The sequence below is a fragment of the Bombus vancouverensis genome, chromosome 8, assembly GCF_051014615.1.
Source record: "Bombus vancouverensis nearcticus chromosome 8, iyBomVanc1_principal, whole genome shotgun sequence".
NCBI lineage: Eukaryota > Metazoa > Arthropoda > Insecta > Hymenoptera > Apidae > Bombus > Bombus vancouverensis.
This window is the reverse complement of record NC_134918.1, coordinates 17,655,737-17,676,836: the sequence shown is the minus strand read 5'-3', so window position 1 is coordinate 17,676,836 and position 21,100 is coordinate 17,655,737. Positions and strand designations below refer to the sequence as shown.

The 21,100-nt window shown below is 36.3% G+C and overlaps 1 protein-coding gene across 1 annotated transcript in view; it reads left to right on the top strand.

Moving 5' to 3' along the window:
- The window catches only part of LOC117159605 (hexuronate transporter), a 30,487-nt gene that overhangs the window by 1,865 nt on the left and 7,522 nt on the right, over positions 1-21,100 (top strand). Inside the window, exons 2-5 of the mRNA XM_076620469.1 lie at positions 15,437-15,548; positions 16,845-16,968; positions 17,936-18,088; positions 20,942-21,052. Coding sequence (XP_076476584.1) covers positions 15,443-15,548; positions 16,845-16,968; positions 17,936-18,088; positions 20,942-21,052 — 494 coding nt within the window. The 5' untranslated portion in view covers positions 15,437-15,442. The remainder of the gene's footprint in view (positions 1-15,436; positions 15,549-16,844; positions 16,969-17,935; positions 18,089-20,941; positions 21,053-21,100) is intronic.

Below are 21,100 nucleotides of genomic sequence, written 5' to 3'. Positions count from 1 at the left end.
CCATCGAGACAACGATCTACAGTGAGATCCGTTACAACGAGACGCGATAAGGTGCACGCGTACCGAGCGAAAATTCAAAGTGGATTTTCTCGAAAACGAAGCCTCGAACGAAAAACTTGTATTCTACATTTTTTACTTTTTTTTTCGCGTAGAATCACCCCCTTTCCGCTCGTACCACCAGTTACCAACCACGCTGTATAACGTATAGATGGAATAAATTCGATCAGTTTGGGCGATCGTTCGCGCGATATTATGGAAAATTCTTTTACGGCAGTAGATAATTAATTATTAAAGGACAACAAACGCGTCCGTGCACATAATAACTACGTGTACGACTACGTAATCACGAACATGAGCGTTTTGCATTCCGGAACTCATTCCAAACGGTACGACTCACGCACGGATTTCTTGCGGAAAGCTCCGCGTTTCGTGTTTCGAGCTGACTCTGAATCGCGCTTATATTTTAACAGAATAAACACCGTGTGCCGTAATCTACGAATAATACGTCTGACGCGTGTATTTCGAAAGTAACGAAACACGAATAAGTTTTAGAAAAAGAGAAAAATCTACTGGCAAGCTTATAAAATACATTATTTGTTCAACGTACGATGTTCGCGAAGAGAAACGACGATCAAATATTATCCTTGTAATTTTCAGTTCTCAGCTGTCGAGATCTCCTTTTCTCACAGATTCGACGATAGACTTTCTAACGCGGCATTTAAATATTCCAAGCTGTCATACTCTCGATCGAGATACATTTTTCTTGATTTTCCGATCTTAATGTCGCTCTATGATGAAACGACAGAATTTTAAATATGACGTAATCGAAAACGAAAACAAACTGTCGGGAATGGAAAGATTGGAAAAGCAAAATATCGAAATAAAAATAATCTACCGAAACGGAGTATCGAAATACTGAAATATATAGATTTGAAAAATAAATGCTACAAAATTTAACGTAATCGCATCTGACTAACTTAGACGTAAGTATAATAAACACAATGGTACGTCGGTATCTTTTATAGTCACCGTACAACGCATCAGTTTTCTACGTTAAATCTTCGAACATTTTCATGAGTCACTGTATATGTCACTGCGAATCCAGTGAACGCCAAGTAGATCGGACCTCGATCGCGATATGGTTCTGCATTATTTGCGCAACGGTTGTTACGAAAGTGTAAACAGATATAACTGGCGTGTGCTGTCGAATAACTATCATTTAAGCGATATTTCCTGAACGAATGTTTGTCGAGTTGAATCTACTTTGATTCTTTCGTGTCAACAACCGTTAGCTACGTTTATACGATGTACAGTTCGGTCAACACCGCATTCTGAGAAAATCGTGATTATTTTTTTTTTTATTTATTTATTAAAATTACAATCAATTCTCGCGTTGAGAATTTTCAGTAATTTTTCTGGCGTGGCGCAGTGACATGGCTGATTATTTCTAATAAGTTAATACTTATTATAGATAAGTATAATTTATAAGTATTATAAATAAGTAAATATTACCCAATTTAGATAACTAATTGAATCTAGCGATCCCGATTATTAACGCAAACAAGTGAAACTTTATTATATTTCACCCTTAAACGCTTATATAATATAATATCGTCGTTTGCTAATACGACTTATATCTCAACGGGCACGCGATACTTATCAGAGTAATTTACCAGACTAACTTAATAAAGAAAACGTACGTACTGTCGCGTAAACTTGAGGGTTGCGTGATAAAGCAAAAATAGTCGAGTCGTAGCACGACTATTAATTTTGTTTTAATCGAACTTTCTTACAAATTCAGCGATCAAACTGGAGTACACACTGAATTAACATAAATCACGATTCGCTCCAACCACGTTATGTAAAACTTAGTTACACCGATACGTTAAGTACGCGACTGTTACATGGGTAGAGACAGGTAAAGATACGTCGACTATTCTAAGGATACGGAATAAGCGAGTTTCGCCGACGATACCGTGTCTGAGGAAAGCTAGGGGTGGGTGTGTCTAAGGACACGGGACTATCGGATTTGTCGATGAAAATTTTGGTTAAGGAAGCGAGGGCAGTAGACAGCGTCTCCGATTGGATAATAAGACGGTTGGTGGACCAGGAAGGGCTTTGGCCGCCCTCGTGAGAAAGTTGCTAACGGAACGTACCAGACGCGAGGAAAAACTAACTTTCCGTGTTAACCCGTGGCAAACGATAAACGTGAAAGGAAACCTAAGACAAGAGATACTCGCTTGGTCCGAAGGACCTTAACTATGAAAATTCCAAGACCCCCGGTGGGCACTTAGGACTATCGAGGGTACGCGCCAAGGATGTGCAGACATCCGGGCGCCATCCTGCCCGCGATGTGCGACCTGGTCTCTGATGCGAATTGACGTTACAGTAGCATGGTGAAAGAGACGTTAAGAGATCCGTTGGGATACAACGATATTAATCTTATACAGACGAGGTGAGCGATCTTCCCTTCGTTGCCCTTCGATATCCCCACTAGCGTGCGTTCGTTAGACGCACCGCGGCGGCTGGCGCGTGTACGCTCTTCCGAGAATTCGGCGGAAGAAACGCGAGGATATGGGTGGAACATTGGGCACGTCGGTGTCGCGCTTTGTATCGCGAAGCTGCTGGAAGATTTCGTGGCGCATGTCGCCACACAGACATCTACACAGGCATTTGAACAGGGCACTTACGCAGGTCACACTCGTTACTGTATAGAGAGTGGGGTTGAAAATCTTTTCAGGAGCCATGGGTCACTAAACCCCGATAAATGCGACCATATTACATTCACACTGCGAAAACGGACACCACCAAACGTCCTACTGAACGGCACGCATATACCGCGAACAAGGCAAGTCAAATACCTAGGACTCCACCTAGAAACACAACTCACGTGGAAACAGCATACTAAATCGATAATAGACAAAATACAGACTGTTGAAGTGGTCACCACTTATAAGAAAACTCTGCATCTGGTCTTTTTAGTTTTCTTTTCTTTTTATTATTATTTATTAAAATTGCAATCAATTCTCGCGTTGAGAATTTTCAGTAATTTTTCTGGCGTGGCGCAGTAACATGGCTGATTATTTCTAATAAGTTAATACTCGTTATAGATAAGTATAATTTGTACATAAGTAGTTTTTAGTTTTCTCAAGCACCGAAGCCATCGACAGCGCGTAGACAAAAGACTGCGACGAAGTCAGACCACAAACGGTAGACAGGCGACGTTGGCTTCGGGGTTTTCAGTTATTGGGTAACACAGCTAGCGTGCGGATCTGGACCAGCTGAAATTGTATTCTTACTTATAATTACGCTTCTGTTTAAATATATTTTCTGCCTTACAATTTATCCACGTGTTTTCTCTGTTTACACATCGAATAACCTCAACACAGACAACAAGGAGACAAATGCATCGGCTGACAAATGGAAAATCCAAATTAAGCATAGAAAATAAATGAAAAATATACAAAACGATCATAAAACCACTATGGGGGGGGGGCAGCAGCAACGAGCCATATAAACAAAATAGAGACGGTACAAGCTAAAATTCTTAGAACAATAGTAAACGCCCCATGGTACGTTAGAAACGAGGATATACGGAAGGACCTGGGGATACCAACGGTCAAAGAGGAAATTAGAAGAAAGAATAGGAACACACCGAAACCGGCTAGCCGTGGAAACGATCAACACCTCAAACATGGATAGAAGACTGAAAAGGAAACACCCAGCAGACCTCACAAAGGACATAACCTAACAAACGCGAAGATGGTATCCTACATGATAATCCAACAGCTAAAAAATTCTACCAAATGTCCAAACTGGACAAATTGCGAATGTAAACAACAAAATAGAAAAAAAGAAATGCGTCACTAAGTCAGTCAGTCTGAGAATAATTAGCCAACTGTCGACGTTCCACGACACTCGCTTGTATTTTCTGTAATTTTGTTTAACAAATATCGCATAATATTATTTCAACACAAACGTTGTGTCTTCCACGGATTATTAATCTTAATTTCCAGATTAAATTCTAACAAGATCGCGTTTCAGAAAATGTATACCTAACAGCCTGATTTACGCACGAATAAGAAATTCTGAGAGACTCGTCGATAAAAATCGTCACGAATTTGTACGATTCCAATTATATGATCCTTTCAAACGAGACGATAATCGTTAGTGTTAACAATGCTCCAAATAATTTGTCAACTTTATTTAATATTCCTGCTCGAAAGTCTTAGACCAGATCAAGACGTAGAGTCTTATTCCATGATTTTTGTAACACCCTGTACAACTTGTATCCGTAGAGTATGAGGGACACGCCTTCGTCTCCCGACGATATGCTCGTTCATTCGATCGCTAAACATGTTATGGCCTACATCTACAAACAATAGCCGGACTAATAATAAGATTGATCGTTATTATCGAAGTCATTACGAATACCGGTAACTCTATATACCTGAAGAAGTGTAGCAGGTGATTTAATCGAGAGGGCCCGCTATCGATATCCAATCGGCGTACTCGACTGCCGGGCATACGCCCATAAGGCTCGTCTAACGACGATTCCATTTATCATCGGTGAATAATTATAGGAAACTACGGCGGCTACGAGAGACATCGATGCGATGAAATTTTCCCCGGATTCTATGTTTCTCATTCTCGTAGAATCAAAGTTTCGTAGTCGTACGAAGGTACTGTCAAACGATACAACGTTTGACTCTGCGTAGGCAAATTGCTTAAAAGAATGCCGAATACCTAAAATCGAACTTTCATTTTCGAAGAAGTGTCAGATTTGGAAAAAATCTCGGACGGAACTAGATTTCGGAAAAAACGGAAGAACCGTTTAAACCTTTCGCTCAAAAACCGAATGCGCAATGTACTCGATGTACATACGATACGTTAAAGACTCGAATAAATAGACTGCGGATTTTTCTGCATTTGAATGGATTTGGATTTTCTGCATACGAAAAGATATACGAAACGTGCGAAGTATTTCGCTTTCTATGAAATACTTGGTACGTAAAACGATCTCCTACCCAGGAGGTGCTAATTTTTTAATTATTTTCTCAGAGATTATCAGATTAGAAAAATTACGAACTCGCGTAAAAATTCGCGGCCTACCGACGAGCGTCTCGGAAATACTTCCGATACGCCTAAGGCGAGCATGGTAAAAAAGAATGAAATACGGTCGTGTACACGACTCGGTTTATCCATGAAAAATGCGATAATATGCTGCTTGCCCATGAATCTACCTGAATGTAATTAAGTAGTACTTAGCCGATACGTAAACGTTACATTAAACAGGAAGGTGTGTCGATACTTTTTATAGCCAGCGTATACCGCGTCGTCGTCCACTGCCGACGCTATCGCTCTTGTTTCTTATCTTTCTTCAGTTCCCCCGTTACGATACTATGTTCGCAGAAAAGAAGAATCTAATACATCCGGCTGTTTCATTGTAAATCGATTCTCGTTCTATCCTCGTTCGTTTACGGCTATTATAACGTCGTTAACTAATTGTTCCAGTATGAATAGACGAAATAATAATAGACAAGCGAGGATTTGTCGATGATAATGTCTGGATGTAGATTTCTGGGATTTCCGATACATATTTTTTGATTAGCGACGGATTAACATGGTCGGGAAATACAGTGGTCGAAATGGTGAGGAAACCGATGCGATTGCGAGCCATTCTGTTGCGTTATTTGTCCTATTGTTAATTAAAAAACAACAATATCGTTATTTAACAAAACAAATATCGTTAATTTAAGTATCGTCTTCGTCGTATTATTGTTGAAAATGACAACGTGAGTTCTCGTTCGCCATCTATATACTGACGACTAGTTACAAAAAGGAATAACTAGAAGATATTACTAGACACGGTCGATAACCCAGATCGATAGTTTAAGGCTTCATTTCCGTTCGTTCGTTCGTGTCCCTTCCAAGTGTGTGCAATAAAGGTTTTTCGGCTCAGAGAAGTGTGGTGTTTTTCATCCGAATAATAAACTAATAACTAACGCGATTCTACCTCTAAATATAGATATAACAACAATTATTCATTGCTATTATAAAATATCGTATTATTTAAATGAAAATGTACGATTCGTTTGAATCGGAAAGAAGCGAAACTTTACAGTAGCGGACTACCGTCGATGGAATCCAGTCTCTTTCACTGTTCGATTTTTATGATCTTCACTGGCACTGTTCATACAACTTTTTTTTTTTAATGATGTTTATTTAACCCAAGATACATTTGGAATACAAAATACATTTTGGTATTCACAATAAACGGTGAATTTTTGTAATGATGTGTTAGGCAAAGGTACCGATACGCGACGGTACGACGTCGTAGCCATACTATATTATGTGTCGGCGCTACTGTTCGTACGACTATTCCATTAGAGGTGAAATTTCCAACGAACATTGGATACATATAGTTATGACATAGCGCGCGGAGACTTTCAATCCGTACGAGGATATTTACGTTGCGCTATACCGAAGAAATTTTACTTTTAAACGATTCTGAAATTCTTCACCGTTGACTAATACTATCGGCTCGCAAGTAACCGAAATAGAAATGGATTTGTATTCTAAATAATGGATAAATCGATGATATAGCAACTTGATGTATGTTGATTTTTTACAGTCGTCTCTGTTAGAAAAAGAAGAGGAAATAAAGGAAGGAAGGATAAACGAAGAAATTCCAATTAAATCAATGATACTGTCGTTCGATATTTAACCAATAAATCGACACGTTCCTTTGCATAAAAAGGAAATAAAAAATTACCAGTCCTTTTTAGCTTTTTAATCTCGATTCAATCGATAATGTGATAAATTAATTTATGTTAATTCGATAATCGTCCGATATGTTTTTATCTTCTTTTCACGATTATTCGTATAATTGCGGAATCTTCAGGAAACTACATAATATGTATCATCGATTAGCTAAAAGAACGTGGCTGAGGAACGTGTTAATTATATAACGACCGGAAAAACTATTCGCGCACTATTGTATTTATTATAGTATTTGTATTTATATTAGTACTTATTGTTATAAAAAACCAGATAAAAGACGCTTGATCGGAAGATAAGGGTACGTGGAAATAATTTTTATAGCCAATTTGCATATCGTTTATATATCGGAATGTTTAATTGCCGTGAAGTCGTAACGTCGCGAATAACAGCGTCTCTTAAGCGAAACCATAATCGTTTTAACATTGTAGCACGGACGCATGGTGGAAAAATGGTATACTTGTACGTACTACAAATACGATTTTTTTTCTTATTTATTAATATTTACGATCAATTCTCGCATTGAGAATTTTCAGTAATTTTTTCTGGCGTGGAGCAGTGACACGGCTGATTATTTATAATAAGTTAATACTTATTATAGATAATTATAATTTATAATTTATAAGTAAACGTTATAGAAATACGATTTCACGCTGAATTACAGTCATCTTCGAAAAATTATTTGTTTCTACGTTGTTTAACGACCACCGATAGATATTATTTACAATTTTGAATGGTATTGCTCGCTAGTTGCACCATCGTTTATGCTATTGCAGCATTATCGTTGGAATGGTATCGGTATTATAATTAGACCGTAGATTTCTAGATCTTTATGGGGAATTTAAAAGTGGAAAAACATGTGAGCGATGCAAAATAGAGTGTTTCTTATAATATTTAGCAAGTGAAATACACGTCTGATTTAATCGTATTTATAAAAATATAATTTTGCATAAATGTCTGCGATTGAAACGTAATTATTTATATTTAAAAAGAAATATACAAAAACCGTTGTATTGCCGAGCTAAACACGTAGATTGGTATACAGACAACAGGATATTACGCAATGCGAATAAACGACTTTACGGTGTAGTTTCACGTTTTCGGTAGTAGAAATTATCTCATATTAATCGTCGTCAAACTTACGAACGTTTACTTGAAACATCGATCGACAAACGTAATAAAAAAAATAAGAAAAAAACAATCGATCAATTTGTATTATATTCAAGAAACTTGCTTCAAGGTTTCCTATTACATACTTGCACACATCATTGGGTGGAGTTCATGGCAAAAAATTGTACTAATGAATAACGAAACTTGATGTGGAAATATACCGACTACTATTTGCATACTAACAGAGTAGGAATCATGTATTTTTACGTTCCCTTGTTATTACGTATTGCATCTCCTTATAATAATTACCAACCTTTTACTTTTACTCGATACATTCTGCTTCTACTTTTATGATTATTCTCTAACGATTATCCTTATCGTTTTATTGGAAATTCGGTAATAAAAAGGAACAGTATCTCGTAAATTATCGTGCAATGATATGGACAATTATTTATTGCGAAAGATCGTTAGAAAAGGGAATGTTTAATTATTTGAAATAAATACATATTATTCGATGAAAGATTAAAATCTCTAAGAACGAACGTTTCAAAATTTTCAAACAAAATACGAAAGAAAGCAGAAGGGACTTAAATATTGAGATTCAGATTTATCTATCTTATATACAGGGTGGTTGGTAACTGGTGGTACAAGCGAAAAGGGGGTGATTCTACGCGAAAAAAGACGTCGAAAATATAGAATAACAATTTTTCGTTCGAGGCTTTGTTTTCAAGAAAATCGACTTTGAATTTTCGCTCGGTACGCGTGCGGTACGTTATAACTTATCTCACCGTAGATCGTTGTCTCGATGGAAAAATTAAAAAAAAATTTTTTTAAATTTTTCTTCTACATTTTCGACTTCTTTTTTCACGTAGAATCACCCCCTTTCCGCCCTTGTACCACCAGTTACCAACCACCCTGTATATATCTATAATAAATATTTAAATTACATAACATACACATCCTGTAAAGTAAATGCAATTACGCTTCGTAATTTCCAAGTTAAAACGGTAAAGTTTCAGATATTTCGAACAAAAGAATTTTATATTAAGACAACAGAGTTGCTGACTATTTCTAGTAACAATGTATTTACGTCAAGCGTTGTCAGAATGATAAATCCTAAATCGTCATACACGGCAACATCGTTACACGACTATATTTTTGTAATTATCTCGTTATACATACTACCGTTTCTTTTACGTCACCATTATTTCTAGATATCACGTGATTTCGCGAAAGATGCGATATAAATGTGCCTCGTATGAAACGTACAATTATACAAATCGATCGCGGATATAGTTAGCGAAGATCGATCGATTCAGTGCTCAATTACGCGCCGTATTATTTTACCGATTAGTATTTAATTATTAGGTGTACCGTGACACCGACTTATTTAAGAGCGACACATCCGATCTCTTTCGGCAAATATCGTCGCGACGAATTTTCTGTGAATTAAAAAAAATTATTTTTTATGACGCCACTATTCGTCTCTGATACTTTTTTAACGAATTCTTAGGAAGATAGAGGAGTGTACTTTATGATTCATGTTTCGTAATAACGTTGTAAACGTGAAAATCCATCTCAATTAGATTAATTGATCGATATGAAAAGCTTATTTTTCCAGCAAATTTTTATATCGTCGTTATTTTCAAGCTGACTTTCAAGCGAGTTCATAAATATTAAAACAGAGGAAAAAGAATTGTACATACGAGTCGTAACAAGATTCGCGAAAGGTAAAATAGTTTATCAGACAGCTGCATCGACGATTGCACTACGATTTCTACCAATTTTCAATTTTGTATAAATGGAAATAAAATATCTAACGATCTCGATAATGAATGCTGTTAACTACCTGTGTGATTCGTACTACAATTGTTAATAATTTATATGTAACAATAACTTATTAATAAATGCATTAGGACGCTTGTAAATCTCACGAAAAACGTGATAATTGAGTGAAATTATCAAGGAAAGAACGAGCCGATTATGATTCCGCGTTCGTGCGAGATGAAGATTCAAGATACACGTGGAGAAAACAACGATCAGAGTCGTTCGATTTTGAACTTCCTTGAGAAAATACTCGACGAATTGAATACGCAATTCAAAGAAATCTGCTTAAGATCGGTCTCTGGCTCGTGCAATTTGCAGAATCAAAGAACGACGAATATATCGGAAAATCTAACGAATAGAAATATCAAAACGAACGAAAAGAACCTTTAATTATGCTAATCGGAATTGATAAATCTTTTAACTTCCATGATTGCAAACGAAACATTAAAATATATATTAATCGTCGACACGTAATAACAACATTTTAAATAAATAATTTGAAACGCGAATTAATTTACGATCGAGACGAGATCGTGAATGAACACGTGCGATGTGAGCGAGAGTAATTTTTAAAGGAACGAATAGAGGGGAGAAAGCCTGGGAGCTAAAAGGTCAAAGAGAATGGACGTATTAATTTCAAATATTATTAAATGGCTACATTTATACAGGGTGGTTGGTAACTGGTGGTACAAGCGGAAAGGGGGTGATTCTACGCGAAAAAAGAAGTCGAAAATATAGAATAACAATTTTTCGTTCGAGGCTTTGTTTTCGAGAAAATCGACTTTGAATTTTCGCTCGGTACGCGTGCGGTACGTTACGACTTATCTCACCGTAGATCGTTGTCTCGATGGAAAAATTAAAAAAAAATTTTTTTAAATTTTTCTTCTACATTTTCGACTTCTTTTTTCACGTAGAATCACCCCCTTTCCGCCCTTGTACCACCAGTTACCAACCACCCTGTATATATCTATAATAAATATTTAAATTACATAACATATACATCCTGTAAACTAAATGCAACTACGCTTTATAATTCTTCGTAATTTCCAAGTTAAAACGGTAAAGTTTCAGATATTTCGAACAAAAGAATTTTATATTATGACAACGGAGTACACGAAACCGTCGGACCTTAAATTAATCAAGGACGTGCCTCACAGTTTTAGACAAAAGTTGTGAACAAATTTTCGAAAAGGAAATTCACCGGTGTTTTCTTATAAATCTGATGTCAACGACTCCAGATTGTCACGTACGATGGAATTAATATTATCAAAGCGATAACATCTCGTTACGTCCGAATGATTTTGGCTCAAGGTGACCAAGTCGCACGCGTTAGAAACCTACGGACATGTGAGTTCGCGTTTCTACCGAACACTCGCCATTCATCGGGCTACGTAATGATCGACGCATTAGCTCTTTCTCACTGTCCTTCTAGGGTAAAGCGTTAAATTTGCGGTATCGTCGCCATAAATTGCGATAAACCGCGATAGCGGTTGAAATTGCGAAAGAAATTCGCTCATTCGCAACAGAGCGTGTTCTTAACGACAAGAGACGTAAACGTAACATAGTAATCGACGTTTTTGCGCGTCTACGATGTTTTGCCGCATAGTATTTGATTAGCCAGACGATGACAAATCGTTTATTAGCATGTTATTAAATTACACCCAGCCACTCGAGACATTTTCAATCGATCTATTTATTTATCTCAAATTTATGTATTTGACAAATTAAGAAAGTTAATTGAAAATTATCGGTCGACGTTTTAACTTCGAAGATAAAATCCTTACGCTTTGATGTTTTCCGTCTACGATATCGTTGCATCATTTATAAATTTTGCATAAATAACGACAGTAGAGTTTCGTACTTTTACTCTAAGCAATTATTTGCATAGCAAATCAGCTTGAATAGAAATTACACCAGCCTTGAATAAATAACCCTGTTTAATAGAATGGTATTTATCGGCTGTGCCATGTTCATGGATTTAAATTGCAATTTCAATGCGTTTTTAATTACGGTCTATGAATATTAAATTTATTGATACGTTACCAATGTGAATTTATGAATATTAAAATTATCTGAATCTGCTAGGTCGAAAGACGACCCTATTGTATCGTCATATTTTATTATCAAAATAGTTATTACGACGACAATGTGTAATTTCCTTTGTCATGGTTAAACTGTACGTTTGAAACATTTATACCAATACTATGCGATATTCTAATAATTACGTCGTAATATACGAAAAGAAATGAAAAGCGAGAAAGACATATTAGGTATCTTATCGAATTTTCACTTTTTTGCTAGTGTCTGTAAGAAGCTGGATTTAAAAGTCGCGTAAAAATCATTTATTTAACAATTAATTAGTGTCCTATAGCGGCGAAAGTACAGGCAATGTGTACGTGGGAAGGATGCATTCGCGGTATTAATTACTTCACGGGCTGCAACAATGTGGAACAACGTGGATGTAACGGATTCAAATTTATACGATGCGTTTGTCACGACCGGCATACTTCAAGCGGCACTCGGCGACAACGTATATCGCTGAAGTGCCTAATGAACCATCAACGTCCCAACGATCCTTCCACCGAAGGTTCTAGAAGAAAGAGCACGTGGCAACGATCGCGGACGCCTAGCAAAAATGCATGGACGGTGGGTATGTCGAAGGATGACAAAAGAAAGTAATCGGATCCGATCGAAAGTAAAATAATAAGAGTCAGTCTTAGAAAGTCACGCCTAGAGTTCGGAAGTAGATTGTAAAGTGTATTGATGTTAAAAAAAAAAATAAAGTTTTCTTTTTTTATTTTTCACCTCAAATTCCTTTTTTATTTTGTTATTTTACGTGACACGTTCAACGAGGATCCGTGCTGGTTCTGAAGACGTAAAGTAGGAAATTTATTAAGAATCGTCATAAATACTTACAAGAAGAGAACCACCTGCGATCGCGATACTTTTTTGTTTTTTTATACATTGTCAAGATCATCATCCTGAGTAGTGTTGCGAAGGTTTCAACTGACGGTCACCGTGTAGCAAAAACATTATTGTTGTTATTATTATTATCGGGAAGAATTTACTCGAAAGTAGGTAATTTACCGAGCACCGTTTGTGTTTCATCGAATGCGATTATCTCCCTTTTTTATCGAAATACCTTTATTACGAATGTTTATTTATTCACTATTTATTATTACTATTAATTACGCGAATATTATGAAACAAAAGCGAGGAGTATGATGCACGCCAGCCACGTGGAAGATGTCCAAGCTAACTGAGATCTGATTAATCGATTCGAGTTTTGGTGAATTTTTACGAGGTCGGTGTACAGGTAACGAAGCAGGAACCCCGCCTACGCATTTGATACACACGCCGTATTAAGAACTTCACGATGCAATTTTTTATTATTATTATTATTAATATTATTTATTAAAATTACAATCAATTCTCGCGTTGAGAATTTTCAGTAATACGATGTAATCGAGAATGAGAATGTTGAGGTTATCCGATGTGTAAACAGAGAAAACTGGTGGATAAATTGCAAGGCAGAAATTATAAGTAAGAATACAATTTCAGCTGGTCCAGATCCGCACGCTAGTGTCACGTAAAATAACAAAATAAAAACAGAAATTTGAGGTTAAAAATAAAAAAAAGAAACTTTATTTTTTTTCTAACAACAATCCACTGTACAATCCACTTCCGAACTCTAGGCGTGACTTTCCCAGACTGAAGCTCTTATGATTTGACTTTCGATCGGATCCGATTACTTTCTTTTGTCATCCCTCGACATCCCCACCGTCCATGCATTTTTGCTGGGCGTCCGCGACCGTTGCCACGTGCTCTTTCTTCTAGAACCTTCGGTGGAAGGACCGTTGGGATGTTGATGGTTCATTAGGCACTGATATACATTGTAGCCGAGTGCCGCCACATCTTTATCTGCGATTTTAGTGAGCCGGTCGTGACAGCGGCCTAGTCTCCGATGTGGATTGACGTTACAACTTCCACGTTTTTTTTTTTTTTTAATATTTATTAAAATTACAATCAATTCTCAGGTTGAGAATTTTCAGTAATTTTTCTGGCGTGGCGCAGTAACATGGCTAATTATTTCTAATAAGTTGACACTTATTGTAGATGAGTATAATTTGTACGTAAGTATTGTAAATAAGTAAAGGTTACTTAATTTAAATAACTAATTGAATCTATGGTTTAGGTCTAGCGGGTAGTGTCTCTTCAGCCTGCGGATCTGGTCCGTCGTATCAAGTAGTCCAGTGATTAGGGGGTTTCGGTGTTTGTCGACTCTTTTGCTATATCTGTCGCTATATTTTGCTATTTCCTCTTTGACTCTGGGTATCTTGAGGTCGCGGTGTATTGTTTCGTTGGTAACATAGTGGTAACAAGGTGCATCAATTAGGGATCTTAACTTCCACGTTAAATGAAATTTACGCGATTAAACCACTCTATCCTGCTTACGCAATGTTAAGTACGTATTCATAAAATAATTATCGCTAAAAAGTAACGCCGCGATTTTATCGTATTTTTTAACGTTCCACCTCTTGGCAGAAACCATAATTTATCGTACTAGCTATATTATAGGATACGAAACTCCGGAATCGATATTAGGCATGCATATTCAAGAGAATAACGTAGGTATACAAACTACATATTCAGAGATAGCATCGACGACCATATATTTACGATCGAGTAAAATGTTAAGGAGTACGTAAGCGCACAATGGGAATATAATTTTCGCGATAATCGACGCAAAATTATACCCGTCCATTATATAATCCGTATTATGATTTAACGATAATCCGTTGTGTCATTTTATATACATATGTAAAATTATATGTCTGTACGATTGTAGTTAAACGATTAATTGACTTAAACGCGGATCAACAGAATTATAATTTAATAATTTTACGGAATTACTAATTCACTAGCGAAAACCAAGGGTGAAAAGTACTACCAGTCCCATTTTCATAGAATTTTAAAGCTCCATACGTCGGCCATACAAAATGAAAAGACGTATAAGAGAATAAAGAAAAATATGTCGGCAACTGTTGAATGTCAAAGAAATCTAGGAACTTGACTCGTAATTCTTGGAAAGATCTGTATTAGAAGACATAATCGCGCGGGGTAAAGTTCTCACGCGAAACATCGTATTCTGTGTCCGATTGCTCGTAAACTGCAATTTTATCTTTTGCCAGTAACAATTAACAAAAAGAAGGACCCACCTAGAAGAAATAATAACAAAAATGATTTTCAATGGCGTTGTCCGTTCAGATCAGCATCGATATCGTATCACAGTGTACTTTGGTTAGCCAACCCATGGGTGAAAATCAAAGAGAAAAAGAAACTTTGCATCGTCGTTAATTCCACGTTACGTCCTACAGCTTCTGTCGAATTCCACTTCTCTTATTTTACGTTTACGACGAAAGCCTTAAATCTTGATTTACGAGTTTGCTTCGTGGATTAGCACAATCCGTTTGACGAATTAAAAGGTTGTAGAATCCGAAGTACACGACTTTGCGCGTATTTTTCACATAGATAGAGCCTGGATACATCAGAGAGGCATAAGGCGATAAATTGTTCGCGATAACAGGATACAGTGACTCGACTCACTTAGTCTTTGTCTGTATGTTAATTTCGTTCTCGATTAATTGTAAAATTATAAGGTCGTTTCACGACTCTGAACGAAGAAGATAACGATTTAATCTAATTTTACGTTCAACAGGATACGATGCTGAGCACAGCGACTCAGAAATTGCAGTTCTTGTACAAGCCGTACGCGTTGGCCATTGTTTCAGTTGGATACGTACTTGGCGAGCTAGGTCACTATTTAATTGGTAAGCGATGTACATTCAATTGCGCGCGCTTATGCTTCCTCTTCCTTAAATCGCCACTCAATTATCCTCGTAAACTCGCTTATTCGAGTAATTACGTTCGTCGCGATTACAGACGCCTGTCTCTGTCCTTTTCTCTCGAACGCGAATCTCGTGACGCGCAATACGCAGTTAAAAATTTGGTGTTTTACGATTGGAAACTATAACGTCTAATTGAAATTTAACGCTTTGCATCTCAATCTTGAAATACTGCGAGATCGAACCGAAACGCGATGTTTCTCGCTTGAAAGTTTCAACCTCTTTATCTTTATATATAGCGCTTCCTATTACGATTTTTTTTTCTTTTTTTTAATTTATTTATTAAAATTGCAATCAATTCTCGCGTTGAGAATTTTCAGTAATTTTTCTGGCGTGGCGCAGTAACATGGCTAATTATTTATAATAAGTTAATACTTGTTATAGATAAGTATAATTTGTACGTAAGTATTATAAATAAGTAGATGTTACTTAAACCTATTACGATTTAAAAATTAATTCTTGTTCCTTCAGTTTCGTCGAATTCTACGATTCCATGGGTTCTTTTGCCTCCTTCGTAAGACTCAGGCTACTGTCCATCGAGTGTCGCTTCATAGGCGCGTATTAGACGCGTCGGTGCTAACAGCACGTTGCAAAACGACGTCCACGAAATGCCGGCGAATGGTTTTCGTCACTATGCGTTCTCGTCATAACCGCCGTCGTTAAACATCGTCGATAGAGAGGCGTACGTTGCAGCTATAAACAAACGTAGCGATACAGGATGAAAGCGTCTTCCGCGTTGCTCGATCATATCGTCAGACGTATAGTCGCGTCCAACAGGTTATGTACGTAGAAGCTGGCGCTTGTACGAAGCGACGCTCCTTGGACATTTGGCCCACTAATTCCGACTTTACTTTTTAAATATCTATTTCATTCTAAATTATTTTGTAAATTCGCGTAGCTGTCCAGGTTGCAGTAAAATTCCTTTTCTTTCGTAAAATCAATTCAACGAAATATAAATAAATAAATAAGAAGAAAAGTGCAACTTATCTGCTTATTCGCCAGAATATCTGTTCGTTCTCCTAAAGTTTTCCGTTTCTCTCGGTCATCTTCTTATTTTTATCTTGTTTACCGTTAACGTCTTCCTCGCGACAGCTTTAATATCGATAATTTATTTCTGTACGTATTTTCACGTAATACGTCCACGCAATATACGGATACAATTAGATAACTAAACCACGGAACGCTCATTGTCGATGTAATTTTCTTACACGTGTTTTCAAGGTGTCACGAGCAAGGCGACGGCAGAGGATTTGCACTACGGCGACATTTCCTGCCAATTAAATACAACTACGTTATCCATCGTGGATTTACCAATCCAGTGTGAAGTGGCCAAAAATGAAAGTTTGTAAGTATCTTCGTTTACTTTGCATCTATTTAAATTATCGATAAACTATTTTTCTATTATTTTATTTCACGTTATACAACTCCGATCGTTATTTAGTATATCGTGTATCGTTATATCTTATATTTGATAATATCGTTCACATTTTTCATTTTAAAATAGCAAACAGATTACAGTACTTATGTAATTGGTATTGTAACGCTTAACAAAACGATGCGATGTATAAACAAATCTTATTTTATATTTCTATTCTGTCTGTATTATTATTATATTTTTATAATTACTGTTAAACGAGTCCTTTAACCTCCAACTATAAATTATTCTATATAATTTCAATTACTCGTATACACATATACTTACTTCTTTTTCTATCTCACGTAAGATCAAAAAAATTAATTTTACAACTCACAAAACAAGCATTTGGACGTTTACCATAGAAAATAATCAGTCGCTAAAGCATATGTTGAAAATGACAACGTGTGTTCGTGCTCGCCATCCTAATAACTAGAAGATAGTCCTAGTTACAATCGATAGATTTAATCGATAGGCTCAAGATGGTTTTTCGTTGTTATCCCTAGTTTTTGTAAGCGCGTGCAATAAAGGATTTTTTTGGCTCATAACGGTGTGATAGATTTATCCATTCGATAAAATAATAACTATTGTGATCCTACCTCTGAGTATAGAAATAACAACAACATAGAAAATAAAACTGCCAATTGTCAAGGCCTTAATTAGACCTTCCTTAAATTATTACAAATTGTTAGATTACAAGTGTAACGCACGATCTCTCTCGAATTATCGTTTATCGTAGACACAGTATATCGCTAAGAGTTATTTCTACAAGTATTTCTATAAGATACTTTCACAAGCTATTGCATACACGTTCGGACAAATATATTCGTGAACTCATATATCCGCTTAGCCAGAGATCGAATTAGAACGATGTATTGGAATGTATCTTATTTCATAGTTGTACGTCCCTGGAATTGAACGGGTCCCGCTATTGCGAATGGAACTACAACGGCCTTGGTCTCGACTATCAAATCCTAGCAGGGCCGAGTTTCATCGCCGTGTTCACGATCGTTGGCGTTATTCTAGGTATCGCAGCTGACAAGTACAACAGGTAACGCTTTTCTAATAACTACACGCTGCATATTTATGCGTTTATAGGAAATTTGAAATTGCGAAAATGCGCACGATGTGCGCATAATCCGCGGTCGACCAATAACGACAGAGGTGCAATGTAAAACGCGGTTAACGCTGTTATCAGCGTTACTGTTGCGGCGAATCGCGTTGCTGCGATCAACGCAATTTGAGGCGTAGAGATAAATTCCCGACGTTTCACTGGCGTTGCAGTTAGCTTGGTCAGGAATCAAGGGACGCAACGATGCTGATTTCAGTTGCAATACAAGCAACGACCGATAACGATAGGCGATATATCCATTTTAATGGAAGATTAAAATCTTAGTTTAAATTCAATTTGCATACTGTGCGAGTGGTTTGTACCGACTTCCCAATTATCATTTTTAGATACAATATATTCGTGAAAGGATTAAAATAACGCAACGATATCGACGAATATCCGGAAGCCTCGAACAGCGTCGAACGCAGAATTTTCAAGCATAACGAGACCAAGTTTAAAAGTCTCGAGGATCTCGTAGAAGACGACGAACAGAAAGATATCGTCGGTATTTTTACTTGAGAAATATTTATTCACATTCCACTTTAATATTTTCGTGCTTTATATCCCTCGCGTTTAAATGTTAATATAGCAATTTTATTAAAAGTATGCGTAACAATTACCACTGTCGTGTTAGTGTAGAAAGGGCCCCGGCGTAGTCGTTTGTATGCCTAGGGCCCGAGAAGCTCTAGACGCGACCCTAATTACTACTACTGTTACCGTTTACGAAGAAGAATGATGGAATATCGTATACCGTTAGGGTAATGCTAGGTATTTTTATAGTCTTATTATGCAATTGTTTTTTGCTTCATTTCATATTCTTGGAACATGATCGAAGCGCAATATTGAGAAGAGAAGCTAGACTAATTTCATATAATTATACTTATAATCGCGTAGGAACTATGAAATTGTTATGTTAAAGCAAATTTAGTAAAATATCGAAGATTACAGGAAATGAACGTCATAAGTCCATTTTATTGTCTGATTTTAACATTACAATCATCATATCAGTCAAATTAACTGGTTTTACAATTTTATTCGAAACTTCCTACTTCGTGTTAAATTTTTTTGTCACAATGATGTAATGACTTTCTCAACGATAACTAAAAGAATAATGTAATGAATTTTATTTTGTTTCTTATGTATTCGAATTGAAAATAATTTTGTATCGAGGCTACTTATACCGATACCAGTGAAAATGACTGGTACTTGACAAAGTGTAAAAGGATCTATTTTATCGTCTGATTTTAACACTAGAACTACTCTATTAGTCAGTTTGACTGGTTTTACAATTTTATTTGAAACTTCCTACTTCGTGTTAAATTTTTTTGTCACAATGATGTAATGACTTTCTCAACGATAACTAAAAGAATAATGTAATGAATTTTATTTTGTTTTTTTATGTATTCAAGCTGAAAATAATTTTGTATCGAGGTTACTTATACCGATACCAGTGAAAATAACTGAATACTTGACAAAGTGTAAAAGGATCTATTTTATTGTCTGATTTTAACGCTAGAACTACCATACCAGACAAATTGACCGGTTTTACAATTTTATTTTCAAATTCCTACTTCGTGTTATATTTTCTTCCGCAATGACGCAACGAGTTTCGCAACGATAACTAAAAGAATAATTTTGTTTCTTATGTATTCGAATTGAAAATAATTTTGTATCGAGGCTACTTATACCGATACCAGCGAAAATGACTGGTACTCGACAAAGTGTAAAAGGGTCCTGCGATCTGTTTATCGAACCCCAATTAACCAGTTTTCTCGTTTTGTACAACTTGCCACACGTTTTTCAAATTTTTACCGCGTATCGTTCGATATGACGAACATCAGTTATCAGGAAAATTCCGGATCGATCGCTAGATCGCTAAATGCTAACGCTAGAAATACCACAGCAGTCAAAATGACTAGTTCTACAATTTTATAAATATGTCGACTCTCGTTTAGGAATCGTGGTCCTAGATGGATTAATAGTACCAAAAATGTACTGCGTAACGTGGAATTGCTTCTGCAAGAAAGTAATAAATCGATAAATATAAAAATATTTTATTATTACGTGTTGTTCAGAGACCAGTCATTTTCACTGGTTTTGGTAGAAATAGCTTCGTGTTAACCATCGGTAGTTCTATTGTCAATGCTATAAAAACGTCTGAGAAGGAATACTTAGAATAAAATATAGCAGAATACGGTATCGAAGGCAGCAAAGCAAGAGATCAAAAATATTTGACAAATTCATACTGAGATTTCGTAGAAAAAATACAGAGAAGAGAACAAGGATATTCCTGATATTAGAATCGACATTTATCGCTATTATTTGTTTATTGTAGCGAGGCTTAAAGCCTAGTACACAATCTCACAATCTCTGTTACGAACGTGCAGATTAAAATCTGTATTTTTTGAAACGTTCAGGATATATCAAAGATGTTTCGCGCAGAAGTCAAATAAAGATGTATTTCTTTGAAAAAGTAAACAAAGTGTATGGTGCATTTCCATGACAATGGTTACAGGCAATCAAAAAAGAAAAGGCTCCAAGTCCCATAATGGTTATCGATAAAAGAAATTAAATTGTCATCGAAAATGATTACCGGTAGCCAAAAAGATTCCATCGACGATAATTAGTTGTCTGTATTAACAAGTTACCTATCGGTTACTAAATATTTGATTATTTGAAAATGAGATTATTCGAACCTCTGACCCATTTGCCTCGAAGAATCTTTAACAGTTAGATTACATTGTTCTTTCTCACCTATAAATACACAGTAACAAAATTCATTTTTATTTACAGAGTAAGACTACTAACCATATGCACGTTGGTGTTCAGTATCGCCATAGTTCTAATGGGAGCAGTTAAGAAATATTGGCAACTAGTCATTCTACGTATGGTACTAGCGGCAGGGTAAGCTTCAATTGCTTCTCAGTTTTAATCGATCGACTGTTATAATCT